The 19448-nt window shown below is 40.2% G+C and overlaps 1 protein-coding gene across 3 annotated transcripts in view; it reads right to left on the minus strand.

Annotated features, from left to right (window-relative positions):
• Positions 1-1450: 1450 nt before the first annotated feature.
• The window catches only part of FERMT1 (FERM domain containing kindlin 1), a 55845-nt gene continuing 37847 nt past the window's right edge, over positions 1451-19448 (minus strand). For all 3 annotated transcript variants that reach the window (XM_061126662.1, XM_061126660.1, XM_061126661.1), the window contains exons 10-15: positions 12158-12282; positions 11094-11200; positions 9727-9948; positions 8776-8900; positions 7546-7687; positions 1451-4093 (exon numbers count right to left, since the gene is read on the minus strand). In XM_061126662.1, the coding sequence (XP_060982645.1) occupies positions 3920-4093; positions 7546-7687; positions 8776-8900; positions 9727-9948; positions 11094-11200; positions 12158-12282 (895 nt within the window). In that variant the 3' untranslated portion in view covers positions 1451-3919. The remainder of the gene's footprint in view (positions 4094-7545; positions 7688-8775; positions 8901-9726; positions 9949-11093; positions 11201-12157; positions 12283-19448) is intronic.

Below are 19448 nucleotides of genomic sequence, written 5' to 3' on the forward strand. Positions count from 1 at the left end.
TTTGCTGCCTCTTCTCTTCCTCCTGTTACCCTGGAATCTCTTAGGGAGGTTGGAGGGGTGGAAAGGAGCCTCCTTTTGTGTTTCACTCTTTGCTGAATGTACTGAAGTGAAAAAAAAGTCTTTGCTTACAGGTGAATTAAAAAAAGTTGTTTAAAAATTTTAAGCAATTTCAGGATGTCTTGCTTCTAATGCCTGCAACTCAAAGATAAGTTTTCAAATGAGAGACTCAGCTGCTTACTTTTTTGACCTTGGGACTGAAAACAAAACTTTCCCAGAATCAAAATACTTGTCAGGCAACTTACATCTCTGACTCCCAGACTTTTCTGATACCCCTGCAACTCCCCAACTCCTCAGAGGCAACCAATCCTCTTGCTTCCCTGGCCCTCCCCCACCGGTGTATGAAACGGGGACATTGAACTCAGGAGAGGCCTGCATTGGGGCTGAGGCTGGGGTAGGCATTTCAGTGCTGAGCAGGTTTTGGGGGATTTGCTGGGCTAAGCTCAATGGTGTCTGCAGTTAAGACCTGCCTCTCAATCTTGTTCCATTGCTTACTCTTGGTGTGACCTTGGGCAAGTTACTTTATCTTCTGAGCCTGGTTTCTCCTTTGTGAAATGAGAAGGCAAGTCATTCCTGCCCCTTATGGGTTGATGTGAGAATTGCACAAAGGGTGTACCTGAAACCATACTCAATATCTTATAATACCTATAATGGAAAAGAATCTGTACCTGAAACTAGTACAGTATTGTAAATCAACTGCAGTTAAAAAAACAGAACTGCATGAAAGGATGTCTACAAACTCCACATCCCTAATCCTTATGGACCATCTAAATGAAAGATGTGCCCTTGACTACTGCTGCTAAGTCACTTCAGTCGTGTCTGACTCTGTGCGACCCCATAGATGGCAGCCCACCAGGCTCCCCCATCCCTGGGATTCTCCAGGCAAGAATACTGGAGTGGGTTGCCATTTCCTCCTCCAATGCATGAAAGTGAAAAATGAAAGTGAAGTCGCTCAGTCGTGTCCGACTTTTAGTGACCCCATGGACTGCAGCCTACCAGGCTCCGCCATCCATGGGATTTTCCAGGCAAGAGTACTGGAATGGGGTACCATTGCCTTCTCCGGTGCCCTTGACGTTTGACCATAAATCAGAGGCCTTCTGATGCCTCTGGTCATTTTTGCTCTATGGTCCTTTTTCCAAAAGGTAGACCTGGATAAAAAAAAGCTCACTATATGTCAGAAAATCTGGTGATGATCAATTGGTTTCAAAAAAGAAGTTGAAACCAATGATTAACTAACATTTCTAAGTCAATCTCACTGCAGAGAATATGCTCAAATCTTGGAATTGTGAGCAAAAGCATATGTTAAATCTGAAAGTTGCACTTCTCTTTCAAAGTGGAGAAAATATTCACCTTTTTAGAGTCAATAGACTGGAGATGACACAACTAGACCATATTCAAATCTGTAGAAAACTTTTAAAAAGTCATATAAAATAACAAAACAATGCAGATTTCCCCATGTACCATAGATAAGGAAGCAAACAAGGTTGAAAGCCGCACATTAATTTCAAATTTCATCATAGGAAGTCAGGTGACCTTTGCACCCAATGTAAAAAAATCCATAAGTTGCTCTTTAGAATAGTAGTGTTTATGATTTTCTTATTACACTTGCTTTTTCCTCTGGGATGTTGCTGTGTAGTCATGGAAGAAATGCTCCCTTAAAAGTCTGGTTAAAACCAGTCAACTCTTTTGAGTGTTTACATGGAAATATCAGACAACTAGGAAAAGCTGAGGAAGAAAGTTGAACCAAAGGTCTAGCTTTGGTAAATTAGACAGAGCTGTATTTGACAGTAGACAGGTAAACTGTGACATCAAGGAGTACTGTTTTAATGTAGGGCCCAGCTAGGTTCTAAAATAATGGGGGCCCAGGACTATAGAGAAATGACCACCAAGTTCAACACAGTTCACTTGGCACTGGTTTCTGTATAGAATGTTTCAAACTCAGTTCTTTATGACATGGACCAGATTAGTCAAGTGCTTGAGGCACAATTAATCTTTAAGCTAGGGCTCAGAAGTTCAGGTATTGCCTGAAGATTCTTCACTAACATTTCACTTCTAAGGTGAGGCTGGAAGAAGAACTTCCAGTGACAATTTCTGCCTCAGGGCCGAAGAGTCCCCAGCCAAGGCTGTCTTGAGGTGGCCCCCAGAATTGCAAAGATCTGTCTTCTCAAATAGCTCTGTTGGAAAATAAAGCAACAGTGGATGTCTTCGGGCATCTGAGTCCAGCCAGGCCCCCTGAGGTTTGCATCCTAAAAGAACGTCAAAGTGGAAAGGAAGTCTCGGCCTTAACCTTGCAACCCATATCCTTTGTGTGACAGAAGAATATTTATAAAAACATAATAAAATACATCTCATATTTCCTTCTATCCCCAGTACTGCTTTTTACTTTCTTAAAACTGACTCATCCCAACAGTGACAAACCAAAACAGAAAATGACAATTGAGGCAGCTGTTAATTGGCCCATGTTCATGTCTCATGGCAGAGATGACAAAGCAAAAAGCAGAGGAAAGAAAAAGTTTGTTATCAGCTTTTGATTTACAAAAGTCAAAAGCCTTTAGGGGAAAGGCCATGAGTCATGTTGTTGTTCAGTTGCTAAGTCATGTCTGACCCTTTGTGACCTCATGGACTACAGCACGCTAGGCTCTTCTGTTCTCCACTGTCTCCCAGAATTTGCTTAAATTCATGTTCATTGAGTTGGTGATGCTATCTAGTCATCTCCTGGAGTAGGAAATGGCAACCTGCTCCAGTATTCTTCCTTGGAAAATTCCATGGATGGAGGAGCCTGGTGGGTCACAGTCCATGGGGTCACAAAGAGTCGGACACAACTGAGCAACTGAGCACATATGGTCATGTAAACAGACACAAATCTAGGAGAACACTGTTGAGTGATTACAGCAAGGCTTCCCTACCCCACCCACCCACCAGCCAAAGGCCCAGGAGACAGAAGTCTCCAGGGGTGCCAAGAGCTCTTAAATTTGGTGGGCTTTGGGGATGGGCTGTCCTGCTGTTCTCTCCCTGACTGGCTGCGATGGAAACTTTGCTGGAAGCCTCGATGCATGAGGTGGTTTTATGAAGAGAGAACTGGACCCATCTTCTTGAGCCCCAACCCAGAGTAGAAGCTTTGGAGACATGAAGCAGTTTTGAGGAGTTAGGATTCCCAGAACCCATGTGTTATCACGTCTTTAGAAGGACTTAAAGGTGGCTGGAATGGAATGGGACTTGCAGCAGGGTGGGGGCCGGTAACCTGTGTCCAAGACAAGATGGGTCAATGATCACCTTGGCAGATGTCACTCTGGACTCATGACACCAAGGGCCACTACTCTGACACCTTGTCACCAACTAGTACCAGGTAACCCCACCTTCTCCCAGACCTTGATTCCCAGGACATAAGTATATTCAGGGCTCCCTCTACCATTGTCACAAGATGACAGTTAATAGCACTTCTGTTAAGGAAAGACCTATTTCTTTTCATATCTGAGTTTGGGGAATAAGATTTTTGCTTACTACATGTGCTACCTGGCTTTCCTCTGACTTAACAGCAAAGCAGATAAACACACGAGCAGCTTCCAACCCGTAGGCGAAGGCTCTTCAAGTCACAGAACTGTAGCTACAGGCAGGGCCTTAGAGCAACGCCAAGCATGGTGCTCTCTCCCACCCCACATTTTAAGTTAACTGAGGCTCCTTCCACCACAGGTGGCAGAGGGAAGAGTTGGGGGAGGGATGAGTTAGGCAGGGTGTCTGAAATAAGGAGAGGGTCTGGGTGTCCATGGGAATATATGCTGTCAGCCTGGAGCGTACACTATTTTGGGCCATGGACCCAGTTCCGGGGAGGCTGCCCTGTGTAGGCCCAGCAGGCCTGCTTTGCTCACTCCTGGCCACCGGTCAACTTGTGGAACAGGTCCTCGTCAAGCATTTCATTCTGGTCCTTGGAGCGGGTGGACAGGAAAATGTAGCCTCCGATGTACTCATGCACGACTTTGCAATCCGCACTCAGGCAGGTGAATGCAATGGAGACGTTCTGGTCAAACTCAATAGCCACCTGGAAGGGGAAGGCACAGGTACGCTTAAAACTGACAAGGATGGATCGAAAAGAAGCCGCTTGGCTGGAGATGGTCCAGAGCTGAGGACTGCTGAGGTGCTGACAGATGTTTCCCCAAACCCCACAAAACCCCACTGCTTGCATCAAAGCTTACAGAAAATCATCTCTGCTCTCCGTGCGCCCTCTTGTGGTGTCAGCTTTGCCACACACCTGGCAAAACACTACGACCTAATGCAAAGATATTTCCTGTCTGTCTCTCTTCAGATGAAAGAACTGTCTAAACACTCTATGTGTGGAGGGACAGGATGCTTTGCAGAGTTTTGAGTGGAGAGGAAATGGCTCATGTGAATTTTTCTATGGCCACAGCCCTCAGTCTTCCCAGCTGGAAGTCATAAACTCTACACTAGAAGAAATTGAAGCTTCACAGGTTCTCTACCTTGGCTGCCCACTGTAATCAGCTGAGGACCTTTAAGAATTGATGATCTACATAGAAACATTCTAATCCAGGATGCTTCATTTCTCCCAATTTCTTCTTTCCATCATCCACCCAACAGTGGGCAAGTACGGGCACATGTGTCACGTAGATGTGACTTACAATTTCACTTCCAAAGGTCCCTTTCAGAAGATGGCCTTCCAATGAATTTTAACACAAAGTGTGCAAAATGTGTTAGTTTACAAACTGTACTTTTGTCATACATTGGCTACTCTTTAATATCTAGAGACTAGATATTATACAATTGGGACATATTATCCAGTATTTACAAAGAATATACAGTAAAGCTAAAATGCATGTAACTTATACAACAATGGATATGTTGAAATGTTCTTGTACACAAAGCAAAACATCTTTGCGAAGTTCATTCTCTATTTGCAACATCTAAGCCTTTTAGATGTCCTGAGGTGACAACACATGATAAAAAGTAGAGCTAGTGAATTAATCAATTTGTAAATATTTTTGTTATAATTGATAAAAAAGTAGCATCTTGGACATGGACTTATTAATCCATCTCTGAGAAATGTATGTCAGGACTTGTTCATTAGGTTGGCAGCAGAGAGGCAGGAAGAAGTATCAGTGGAGGGATATATGTGTATGTGTTCATACTTATATTTTGCTTCATGTCTCATTTTTAATGGAATATTAAAGGAATGTAGTATTTTAATCATGACTCTGCCAACATCTTTATCTAGAGGTCTGTTGCCATTTTTTACTTTTATGAAATTTTTGTCCCAAGAAAGGCAGGACTACATTTTTTCCTTCTAGACTGAGTTGGTGTAGTGTATCCTTGGTTATCAAATACTCACATAGCTTTGGGACTTTGAAATGGTAAATATTCACGTTGTGTGAAAAAGCATGATATGTAACTGTGTGATCTTAATTATATAAAAATAGATGCTTAGATTTATAGATACACAAATGAAACCTAGAAGGACACATCAAATGGTAAACTGCTTGTGATTATGGATGACTTTGTATTTTGCCTCTTGTGTTTTTTGGTTTCCTATTATGCACATGATAACTTTTAAGAAACGTTATTTTAAAAACCTTAAAAAAAAGAGTTGCTGACCTCGGCAATTCCCAGAGTTTGATTTTTTTTCCAAATGGTGTTACTGAGGTATAACTGATATATAATAAACAAACCTATTTAAGGTGTACAGTTGGGTTATTTTTTTAAATTGTAGTTGATTTACAATGCCATGCTAATTTCTGCTGTACACCAAAGTGATTCAGATATATATATACAGGGTTGGCCAAACTGTTCGTTCATTCTGTAACATCTTCTGGAAAAACCCAAATGAATTTTTTGGCCAACCAAATATATATATATATGTATACACATATATATATATTTACAATAAACTTTGCTATTATGGTTTATCATGGGATATTAAATATAGTTCTTTGTGCTATACAGCAGGACCTTGTTTATCCATTCTATATACAAAAGCTTACATCTGCTAAACCCAACCTCCCACTCCATCCCTCCCTCAACTGTCTCCCCTGTGGCAAACATCAGTCTGTTCTCTATGTCTGTGAGCCTGTTTCTGTTTTGTAAATAGGTTCATTTGTACCATATTTTAGATTCTGTATCATATGGTATAACCATATAAGTGATATCATATGGTATTTATCTTCCTCTTTTTGATTCGTTTCTCTTAGTATGAGAATCTGTAGGTGCATCCATGTTGCTGCAAATGGCATTATTCTGTTCTTTCTCACAGCTGAGTAGTATCCCATTGCATCTATGTACCACATCTTCTCTATCCATTCATCTGTTGTTGGACATTTAGGTTGTTTCCATGTCTTGGCTATTGTGAATAGTGCTGTTTTAAACATAGAGGTCCACATATCTTTTTGAATTAGAGTTCTGTCTGGACATATGCCCAGGCGTGGGATTTCTGGATCATATGGTAATTTTGATTTCAGTTTTCTGAGGAACCTCCATACTGTTTTCCAGAGTGGCTGTACCAACTTACACCAACAGTGTAGGAAGTTTCCCTTTTCTCCACACCCTCTCCAGCATTTAGTGTTTGCTGATTTTTCTGACTGGTGTGAGGTGGTACCTCATTGTAGTTTTGATTTCCATTTCCCAGAGGTGGATTTATATGGCCTTGAGGATATAGCAAGGCTTTCAAGCCGCTCCTTAGAGGCCATCTAATCTCAGACCTTCATTCTACAAAAGAGTTAAGACTGTCAACAGCTGTGCTGAGAGGAATCCATGGTTCTTAAAAAAATGTGAGTCACTTAACCTCCCTCTACATTGACAGCTTTCTACCGGAAAAATGGGAATGCCAAAGGAATGAGGAAAAGATCCTCTATCATCATCAGAAGAATGTTTTAAATCATTAGGACACTCAAGTGTCTCTGACTCAGTCCAGCACAGCCTGCGATATAGTTGTGGCCTGGTTCCTAGGGCAGAGATGATTGGGGCTGACGGCTCCTGAAGTCAGAGGCTGAATTCTCCCCTGTCACCTCTGTGTACCATGCTGGCTTCTTTGGTACTTTTCCCCTTTGGGACTAGAATGATCTCCATGTGGGCAGTTGAGCCTGGGAGTCCTCAACCAGTTATACCTCTTGGCAGTCAGTCAGATGAGGCCTGTTTTGGATTTATTCTGTATGATACATACAACTCAGGTGGCTTCTGCTAAGTAATTATCAACCTAAATCTTATATAATCATACATGAGTTGAAGGAGATTAAACTACTCCATAATTTTAGAGTCTGTCTGTATGGAGACCAAGCCAACTTATGTTAATTCAAAAGCATTTGGCCTATACTTGTTAGGGAACTGCCGAGGACTGCATGTAATTATTTTAGCAGAGAATTACCACATGCTTGTGGTTTCTAAATGCTAGGTATAAGAATACCTTCTGAAAACCAGAATAAGCTGCAGTTCTGAGGGAACACAGGTTTAATAGGTTCAACACTGAATATATCCAGACTTTCACTTTACCTGCCGGATTTCCCAGTTTACATTCCACTGTTTCATATTTGTAAATCTCCATGTTGTAATTGGGATCCCAGTGGTTGCATCGATTCTAATCAACCTATTATATGAAATTCCCAGAATGTCATCTTTTTTGCTTCCTTTAAATCTGAAAAAATTTAATTAAAAGATGTAACTGCTTCCTGTGACATGATGTTTATTCACACACAACTTCTTAAAAATAATACCAACATTTCTAAATCATTTCTGAAGAGTAGGTAATGAGGGATTAACTTTCTGCAAAGGGCATTATTATTGTGATAGAGAGAATATGAAGGCTGGAGAGAATTAGGATATCCCGCTGACATTATTTAAACAAAATTGCCATCAGAGGAAAGCAAAATAAGAGGTAGTCAAGTCAGTTAGTTCAAATTAGTACCAACTGTGTATGCCAGGCACCCTTCTAGGCACTGCTTAGGCACAGCGACCTAAGCAGACAGACAGAATATTCCTAACCTCATTGAGCTTATATTCTAGTTGGGGGAGAAGGTCATGAATAAGTGAAATACATATGTCAGATAAGATCATGAAGGAGAATAAAGCACAGAAGTGAGACAGGGAATAATGGCAAGGAGGTTGTTACAATTTTAAATAGCGTGTCAGGGAGATCTTAGAGAGAAGGAAGATTTGATTGAAAGAACTGGTGTCTGTGAGGGCGTGAGTTATGTGGATACCTGGAGAAAAAGTATCTTAGGCGGAGGGCACAGTGCAAAGGCCTGAGCTCTCCTTCCCCCACCAGCCCCCTCAGGCTCAAATTCCTGCCAGGAAGCCAGCGTGGCTCCCTGCCAGGAGGCCAGGGCAGCATGAATGAGGGGAGAGGAAGTGAAATTCCAGAGTTAAGGTCCTGCAGGGTCGCTGTAAGGATCTGGCCTTTACCCTGAGTGTGACAGAATGCCTTTAGATGGGGTGAGAAGAGGCCTGACAGGATTTGACTTAAAAGGATCACACAGGCTGCTAAATTGAAAACTTAGGGGACAAACAGGAGAAGCAGAGAGATCAGGTAGGCACTCTGAACAGAGGTATGGAAGATTGTTATGAGCAGCCAAAAGCGATGGCCATTTGTGAACAGACAGTATTCTAAAATTAAAAAAAGAGAGAGAGAATTTTATATTCTAGACCAAATGAGAACAAACTGGATTCCAAGGAAGCCACTTAGAATTGAACAGAAAGTAAGAGGCAGGTGAGCATTATAATCACCTGACAAGGTAGTAGGTGAGGCCGAATTCAGGTAGAGACTGCCATGCCTGGATGAACCGCAGCTTGGCTTCGACCAGGGGCATCTGGGCCACGTTCTGGTGGGCTTCCAGAATGCAGGCTGCCAGCTAAGCAGAAGAGGGAGACGTCAAATTCCCTTTAGCAGACACTGACTCTCTACAGCAAGCATCCTGTTGGCTTCAGGTCTCCAGTGAGAAGAACGAACACAAGACACAACTGCAGCTTCACAAAGCCAATTCCTTTCCATTCACTCACTCATTCATTCATTCTCTCTCTTTTTCTATAATACATACAAATCACTGGGGAGAAGCAGGATGATCAGGTAATATGTAGGCCTGCTTTTTTTCTGGGGTCTGTGGAGTCTCCATGGACAATGGTTCTACTCTAATCAGTTTACTGCGTAACTTTCAACCCATTCTTATTTAATTTGTGGGGACTAAATCATTCTTTTAAAATTTTTATTCCGGGAATATTGCCATGTGCAGTTAGCAGTGTAGTCATTGCTATCAAAATTAACAATAATTTGGGACTTCCCTGTTGGCCCAGTGATTAAGAATCTGCCCTCCAATGCAGGGAACATGGGTTCAACATCTGGTCAAGGAACTTAGATCTCACATGCCGCAGAGCAACTAAACCTGTGTGCCACAGTGACTGAGCCTGCATGCTCTAGAGCCTGTGTGTTGCAATTAGAGAGAAGCCCACACGCCACAATGAAGACCCCTCATGCTGCAATTAAGACCCAATGCAGCCAAATAAGTAAATATTTAAAAAATTAACAATAATTTCTTAATATCATCTGACACCCAGTTCATAGTTAAATTTCCCCATTAGCTGATTTTTCATGATGATGATCTCAATCAATTTAATTCCTTATTCTATTTCAGAAAATACAGAATGTACTGCAAATAATCACCGCAGCCAGATTAGCAGTACCTGTTTAGACTTGTGCTTTTTTGCACACCGAGGTGACACAAAACATTCTGGGTTCAAGTCCATGTTTTCGAGACCAGAAGCCACCTGAGATGCTGAGTTCCGGTTTTTCATCTTCAGAAAAGAAAGGATGTTGAGGACCTCTGGCTGGTAGGAGCTGTCTGCCATGGTTTTGCCCTTTGATGCCAAGATGCAGGCAGCCATCCATTGGGCATACTGACTCTCCTGCAAGAAATACCAGAGGGCTGAGAAGCAAGTTCAAGTGTAAAGCTGCCATGTTGGGAACAGAGCAGGATTTGGACTATCATTCCAGATGATGTGGGGTGGCATGCATTTGAACTGTTGTTAATCACCTAATTTAACATCATATGAGAGCTTTTGAGTCCTGTGTTGAGTTTTTAGATACCAAGGGGCTAAGGAACAGGAATGTGGACTTTCAGAAATTCTGTGTGGAGAACTTCACATTTAAAGATGAACCAAGGACACAAAGGAGCACAGACAGGTGAAAACTCAAACTACTGGGGAGCGTCCTTGATGTGTATTCTCATTTTCATATCAAGCCTTATCTCTATGACAGAAGACAGTGAGGAAAAGTCATTAACTGACTTCTCATTTCTCTTCTATTTCTCCCCCGGCCTGTCCTCAGCAAAGCTTCTAATCCTATGATAGGAATCAGGTCCATTGGTGGATGTGAACCAGCTAGTTGTGGCTTCTACTGTTCTTTAATGTCTGTGCTCATTTGCTACCTCAGGGAGCAAAGGGGGAGTGGTCCCAGAAGCCAAGGGGATGTGGGTAAAGAGGGAAATTAATTCTTCAGGGCAACAGTAGGTGTGGTTCACTGAATCACTGGCCTCAAGTCATCATCTTTCTTGTATCCACATCTCTAGCCGTGTAATTTTACAGTCCCTCCCATCAGAGCCAGAGTGTAATTTCCCATCTTTTGACTTTCAGCCTGGCCATGGATGTGCTTTAATCAACGGAGTGTGGGTGGAAATGACAGCGTACCTACCAACTGACTCCAAGCTTAAGCGTTAGGAGGTCTCACACATTCCCAGTTTCCTTCTGGCACTTCTGCCATCACTATGAGAAGAGCCGCCCCAGGCAGCCTGGGGCCCAAAGTAAAGCCCATGAGCTCAGCCAGTGGAAAAGAGCCAGCTGAGCCAGGTGGATGGCTTGGAGCAGATCTGTCCAGCTGCCCACAGCCTGAATCATCCAATCCCTAGTCATCTGGCAGAATGCTTATTGGTATGTGTCTTTATGATTTTTGTGATTGTTACAAAGCAGGAGCTGACTGATGAGTGCTCTGATTTGAGAAAACAACTGAGATGGTTTGTCTTGAGGCTTAATAAAAGTGAAGTGATTTTACTTACATGGTCACATCTCAGATACACTTCGTTCATACCATCAGCAACTGGGATTAGTAATTTGATTCCAAATTTTCTCCCTGCTACATTTACATCTGGCACAACTTCACAACCTGAATGATAGAAGGCAGGGAAAGAACTGAGTTCTGAGAAATCTCTTAGACAAATATCACATGTGCATCTAAAAACAAAGAATCTGAACATAAACTCCTCAGATTTGACTCTCTTCTGAAAAACTGAAGAGGAGGCTGATAACATTAATTAAAGCAGGGGTCCCCAACCTCTGGTATCTAACACCTGATAAGCTGAGGTGGAGATGATGTAACAATAATAGGAATAAAGTGCACAATAAATGTAGTGTGCTCGAATCATCCCAAAACCATCCCCCCCACCCCGAATCTGTGGAAAAACTGTCTTCCATAAAACTAGTCCCTGGTGCCAAAAAGGCTAGGGACGGCTGAATTAAATGATTACTAGGTAAGTTATGAACTTAGCATGGATAAATAAAAATATTTTATTTTATGGATTTCTTAAATACATCATCGATTGACTTCCTTTTCAGGCTAATTTGGCTAACTCATATGATCAGTTATTGAACATAAACTTTGAAAGAATTAAAGGAGAGGGAATTCTCTGATTGTCACAATGATAAGGGAATTGAGTGCACTAGTTAATTAAATTTTTAGTTAATGAGTTACCAGTACACTCACAGCCACTTTCAGAAATAAAGCCCAAACATGACATTGAATTAAACATAATTGTTTTGGAATTCACAAAGCTTTACAGGATCCAACAATGTCTCATGTATTATATTTATGACAACAATTACCATCACATCAGAGACTTGGACACACTGGGAAAGAAGGGACGGCATAATAAATGATTGTTTTTTCACTGATTTGCATTCCAGGTTCATACTTGACGGGGAGGAGGAGCTTCAGGCAGGTGGCCATTGACAGCCCATGACAGACAGAGGTTTCTCTGGGAGTGAACATGCTTCACTGGGTGAACATGCTTTCACCCTTTTGATGGGCCATGTCAAGCCATACTGAGATACTGGACTCTCTTACCTCTAAGGTTTAATTTTTCAACTGGTTCTCCTTGTTCAAGTTCCTTATTCTTAAAGTAGGCTATAGATGTGTCTTTAAAGACAAACCAATATTGTTTGAAAGCTTTTAATATAAGCTTTTTGGGCCTGCAAATTAAAGTACAGTAAACATTTGAAAAACCATCCAGGAATGTAGGACACATTGCAAATTCAAGTTAATCAAGATGCTCTAAAGATCCTTTTGGACAACATTCTCTTTATTTTTTAATAATTTTTAAATTGCTAACTCATTTCTAAAAATGGAAAATGGGGGTTTTGATATGAGATGTAGAAGTTAACACAAAATCTCAGGAGCTAGACCACTCAGTGCTACACTTTAGCTCTGCTGTATACATGTGTGACCCTAGGAAAGACTGTGTCTGTTTGGGCCATGTGTCCTACTTCTGTGTGATGGGAGAGTATCAGCCTTGAATTCACAGGGCTTTTGTGAGGGTAGAAAGAGGTAATTTCTGTAAAGTGCCTGGCAAACTGAAGTGCTCAACAAATTATTATTATTACTACTGTGATGATGTGAGAAACATCCATGAATATGGCGACATCTAAAATTTCAAGTTATTTCTTGATTCTGAAAAAGCTGTCCATATGGACAACAGAAGCTTCAAGTTACAGACATAAAAATCAGACATAAAAGTAAGCAACCTTTTCTGTATTTTCCTCTTGACCCTAAGAGAAACCAATCAGAAAATTCCCAGTGAGCCACGGAAATCACCAAAATCTATAGCTAATCCATGTAGACCCCACTGTTATTAAAAAATATTTTGAGGGAAGATTTCTAACCATGGTATCTGTTTAGGCCAGAAAACTGTACTCTGGGCTAGACAAGGTTGGCAGTGCCAAAGGAAGACCTCAGCTGAGTCATTCAAACTAGGAAACGAGAGAGCAAGCTGGGGAGCAGGGAAGAGGGTACAACTAGACAGAGGAAAGGTAGTAAATTTTATATGTGGTTTAGTGGGACAATTCCAGCTTTGGGGGTGGATCAGGGTATCTTGTGTCAGAGAGGTGGGTTTCTGCATTCAAGAATGGGAGGAAGACAGGAAGCTTGGGGTTGGCTGCACTCACATATGCTTCTAGGCAAGTCTTTTAACATGTCGGTACTAATATTTTGTCAGCTAAAAATGTGCTATCCTCAACACAAGGATAAGGGAAATGTTAATTTAAAAAACCAGCGTATTACAGGAGATTGTTACATAACAATTATATAATAAAATTGAAAAACATTATATGTAGTTAATATTTCCAGGATTTAAAAAACCACTACTTAAAAAATAGTTTTATCATGTTGAGAGTTGTAAGGTAATTTTAAGGGACATATTTAAAAGGTACCTGTCTAAGAATCAGATTTTCCAAAGTTAACAATGTTTTCAAAATAAAATCTAAGGACACAGCCTACGAACAAAATATAGTGAAGTCTTGGTTTAGTCTCAGGTATCTAAATATTTCTAGTCAGAATTAAGAATGAAACTCTGTTTCTCCATTTTAATTGGACTTGAAGAGTATCAAAAGATTTTAAACTCTTTCTACTATCTTCTTCCAGGTTGGTTCATCCTCAACTGCTTTCACACATCCCCAAACTCTTATTCCATGTTCCAGAGACTGAGAAAAGGCAGGGAAAGAAGAGTGGAGAAGGTATCAGAATGGGGAATGATGTACACAAGAATGAGACAGTCCCTTGTACACTGGAAACTATATGACATTGTTGAAAGAAACTGGAGAAGACACAGATAAATAGGAAGATACTCCAAGTTCACGGACTGGAAGAATTAACATAATTAAAATGTTCATATTACCTAAAGCAATTTGCAGATTCAATGCAATCCCTATCAAAATCCCAAGAATGTTTTTCACAGATATAGAGCAAAAATTTCTAAAGTCTATATGGAACCACAAAAAACTCTGAATAGCCAAAGTAATCCTGATGGGGGTGGGGGGACAAAGCTGGAGGTATCACACTCCCTGATTTTAAACTATATCACAAAGCCACAGTAGTCAAAACAGCATGGTATAGGCAGAAAAACCCATGCACATATGGACAATTAATTTGAATAAAGGAGCAAAAGCACATACAACGGGGAAAGGATAGTCTCTTCAATAAATGGTGTTGGAAAAACTGGACTGTTACAGGCAAAAAAATGAAATGAGATCACTATCTTATTGTTGTTGTTTAGTTGCTAAGTCATGTCCAACTCTTTTGTGACCCCATGGACTGTAGCCTGTCAATCCACAGGATTTGTCCATGGATTTTCCTCTGTCCATGGGATTTTCCAGGCCAGAATACTGGAGGGGGTTATCATTTCCTTATCCAGAGGATCTTGCCAACCCAGGGATTGAACCCACGTCTCTTGTATTGGCAGGTGGATTCTTTACCACTGAGCCACTTGGGAAACTTATTATCTTATACCATACACAAAAAACAACTCAAAATGGATTAAAGACTTGAATGTAAAACTTGAAACCATAAAACTCCTAGAAGAAGAAAACATAGGCATTATGCCTATGTTTGCCAACATTGCTTAGACATCGGTCTTAGCAATATCTTTCTAACTAAGTCTCCTCAAGCAAGGGAAAGAAAAGCAAATTTTAAAAATTGGATTATATAAATCTAGGAAGATTCTGGACAGCAGAGGAAACCATCAACAAAATGAACAGAAAAGCTACAGAATGGAAGAAGATATTTGCAAATGATATATCCAATAAAGCAAATATATATATCCAAAATATAGAAAGAGCTCATATAATTCAACAATAACAAAAAATAAACAACCCAATTAAAGACTGAGCAGAGGAGATGAATAGCCACTTTTCTAAAGACATAACAGGTGACCAATAGGTACATGGAAAGATGTTCAATATCACTAATTATTAGGGAAATGCAAATCAAAGCCACAAGGTTAAAACCACTTCATGCTTGTTAGACTGGCTATTATAAAAAATACTAGAAATAACAAGTGTTGGTGAGATTATGGAGAAAACAGAACTCTCACACACTGTTGGTGGTAATGTAAGTTGATATAGCCACCATGGAAAACAATATGGAGATTCCTCAAAAAATTAAGAATAGAACTACTATATAACTCAGCAATTTCATTTCTGTATTTATCCAAAGAATATGAAAACAATAATTTAAAAAGACACACGCACCCCTATGTTCAATGTGGCATTATTTACTATAGCCAAGATATGGAAATAACCAGACTGTCCATCAATAAATGAATAAAGAAGATATGATATGAACATGTATATGAATATTATGTAATTTTCAATATATATATTCACAATGAAATATTAGCCACAAAATAGAGTGAAATTTTGTCATTTGTCATGGACTTTGAGGGTACTACATTAAGTGCAATAAGTCATACAGAGGAAGACAAATACAGCATGATTTCATTCATGTGTGGAATACAAAAAACTAATTAAAAACAGACAAAATAAATGAATAAACCAAAACAAACACATAGATATAGAAATGAGAGTAGTAGTTATTAGAAGGGGAGGATTGGGGAAAGGGGTCACAATGGGTTAAAGGGATAAACTATATGGTGGTGGTGGGTTGTGGTTTAGTTGCTTAAATTGTGTCTGACTCTTGTGACCCCATAGACTGTGGCCCACCAGGCTCCTCTGTAATGGGATTCTCCAGGAAGTATACTGCAGTGGGTTGTCATTTCCTTCTCCAAAGGATCTTCTGGACCCAGGGACTGAACCTGTGTCTCCTGCAATGCAGGCAGATTCTTTACCACTGAGCCACTGGGGAAGCCCATGGTGATAGATGGAAACTAACTTTTGGCGGTGAGCACACTGTAGGGTACACAGAAGTAGAAATATAATGCTGTATATATGAAAATCACATAATGTTATAAATCAGTTACCTCAATAAAAATAAATGAAAAAGTAATCCATAAATTTTACCTGAAGAATGACAAAGAGAAATAAAAGAAAAAAGAATGAGATAGTCTCAAATCCTCATGGAGCTTCCCTTTTAAAGAGGGAAATGTGTAACTAAATAAATATAAAAAAATGTGGTAAGTCACACAACAAGGATATAGGAGTTGTAACAGAGGACACAATGTTTAAACTCAGAATGAAGGATCAATAAGCATTTGATGGGAGGAACAGAAAAGAAATTTCAAAAAGAAAAGTGGAGGCAACTGCATGTCCAGAATGCAGAGGTGAGTCAGAGTTGGGTACCTTGCTGGTAGAAGTTGGGTCAACACTTCCTGGACATCTCCCTTATGCTGGGTGCTGGGGTGAGCCATGGAAATGGGCTGAGGGGCAGTTTCTGAAACTACGTCATTTCCATGTCAGGGCTGATGAAGACAAGAACAGCAAGCAGGCTGGGGCCACTCTGGGCCTCTAGATGTATGGCTAAGAAGTTGGACTTTATTTTCTAGAAAAATGGTTCTCAAACTCTGGTGTTCATAAGACATGGAAGGGAACTTATTGGAGATATATAAGCCTTATTGGAGATATATAAGCCTGGACCCATTTCCAGAGAGTCCTATTCAGCAGGTTCAGTTTAGGGCACAGGTGTCTGCAATTTAGGTAAGCTTTTTTTAACATGGTTTCCTAGTTTGCCCCATAATCTCCAAAATAAATCTGGGCACAATCTGTCTTTAAAATATTTTGAATACCTACTTCCTAACATATTTACAGTTATTGAAAATTATATATGAAAAGTTCATTTTGTTTCAAGAAGGGAGGTTATACAAACCCCAGTGGAGGAACCACACTGTTGGCTGTGTTTACTAATTACAATATTCATATTTTAATGCCGTCTATCTGTTTGTGAAGGTTTTTGTTGAAGCAAGGCTACTAATTTTCATATTCCTTGATGTCAGTCACTCACGCAAATTAATCAGGATATATTGTAATTTAGTATTTTTAATAAGTGTGTTTCAAATACACTATCACTCAATTTGGATGTTGTTTAACACAGAAAAATTCTGTTTCCAAGTTTTAAGGTGAGCAGATAATACTGTTTTAATAGGCAGGATCATTACCGGCAACACAGTGGCAATGGAAACATTTCCAAATAACTCTCAAAATGTTCTCTTCATAGCATTAATATCTTTCAAAATCTGGTTCCATACTCACTCATTTTACAATCACCTTTAAAAAATTACAGATTAAGTGTATTTATTATTTTTAAAGTATCTGGAGACTCACTATCAATGGCCAATTATCATCACAGAAAAGTCACAGATTTGGAACACTGTTTTTTTAAGTATAACACTTATAGGTAATTTTGCATGTGATAACCAGTGAGCCTTAAAGCAGGACCAAAGATATTCATGGTCACCCTCCATCTTTTTAAAAGTACTGTAAAGAGTCTCATTTATAAATTGAATCAAACTGTCAGTTTTCTATAGCACATTGTGTATGTCTGATTGGAACTTCTTTGCTATAGTAACTTCACTGTGACTAACTCCATGAATGAATTTTATGTATAACCTCTCAGCTATAACCTTGCTGTGGAGCCATTTATTCCAAAGCAGTTTCTCCAACAGTGGTTATACCTCACAGTTTGGGAATAAATTATTGTTTTTCTTAAACATATAATTGACTATTAGGATTGTGTCTTGCCTGATTTATATTTAAGGGTTTGTAGCAAGTAAAATTTTGAAGAGATTGGGCATAAAGTTCTAGATTGACTTATCTTCTCGTGTGCTGTATGGTAAGTCGCTTCAGTCATGTCTGACTCTGCGACCCCATGGACCTGGGTCGGGAAGATCCCCTGGAGGAGGGCACGGCCACCCATTCCAGTATTCTTGCCTGGAGAATCCCATGGACAGAGAAGCCATAGGGTTGCAAAGAGTTGGACATGACTGAAGTGACTGAGCACGCACTCATGGATGATAGCCTGCCAGACTCCTCTGTCCATGGGATTCTCCATGCAAGAATACTGGAATGGGTGACCATGTCCTCCTCCAGGGGATATTCCCGACCAAGGATCAAACCTGCATCTTTCATGTCTCCTGCATTGGCAGGCTGGTTCTTTACCACTAGTGCCACCTGGAAAGCCCTTATCTTTCCTTAGTCCTTTCAAAATATCTTCCAGCCAACAAGATATCTGCTGCCCCTATTTTCCTTTTGTAGGAAATCTATCTTTTCTCTCTGACTTTAACAACTTTCTCTTACCAATGTTTGGCCATATCAAGATGTATATTTATATTGATTTATTTAGTTGGGATTTGAGATTTCTGAATTTAAGGATTTTGTCAACAATTATGAAAAACTCTCAAGCATTCTTTTTTTATAAGTGATTTTTGCCTTATTTAAAGACTTTTTTGTTTGTTTGTTTGTAGCAGCTTTATTCATAATTGCCAAAACTTGGAAGCAACCAAGGTGGCCTTCAAGATATGAAGGGATAAATTATGGTACATCCAGACAATGGAATATTCAGCATTAAGCCTAAAACTGCTAAAAAAAAAATCTATTAACTAAAACAAAACCAAATTGCATTCTATCAATACACAGCTAGTAACAGTCACTTTCAGGTAAACCTCAAGTACAGAATACAGACATTCCCATCTGTACTTAAGGCATCAGGCCACACTGAGGATGGTGAGGACAGAGCATAGCAATCATTGGGATGTGAGTCACTTTAACTGTGGGCTCTCCACCATTTATCCTTTTCCCCCTGATCATTGGTAAGGAGATTGAAACAGTAATCAAAAGCTTCTCAACAAGCAAAAGACCAGATGGCTCCAGTGGTGAATTCTAACATTTTAAAAAGTTGAGGCAAAACCAGTATATAACATTTCGTTACAGATGTACAGGGCTTCCCAGATGGCACAGTGGTAAAGAATCCTCCTGCCAATGCAGGAGATGCAGGTTTGATCCCTGGGTCAGGAAGGTTCCCCTGGAGAAGGAAATGGCAAGTCCTCCACCAGTATTCTTGCCTGCAAAATTCTATGGACAGCAAAGCCTGTCAGACTGTAGTCCATGGAGTCCCAAAGAATCAAGCTCAACTGAACAACAGCGATTGAGCACACACACACACATAAGCAGGCACACACCACTACAGATATATAACACGGTAATTCGATATTTGATACTACAAAAATCTAGTTACCGTGATTACCTTAAAACTACCCCTATCACCCATTTCCCCACTTCCCACTCCTTCCCCTCTGGTAATCACTTATTCTAAGACACGGCCCATTTAAAAGCAATGATGATGACGTATCCAAACCAGGTTCTTCCTCCTCCCCACTGCGATTAATCTTTTCATAATCTTCTCATTCCTCTTAACA

This window comes from Dama dama, chromosome 23 (genome assembly GCF_033118175.1).
Source record: "Dama dama isolate Ldn47 chromosome 23, ASM3311817v1, whole genome shotgun sequence".
Classification (NCBI taxonomy): Eukaryota; Metazoa; Chordata; class Mammalia; order Artiodactyla; family Cervidae; genus Dama; species Dama dama.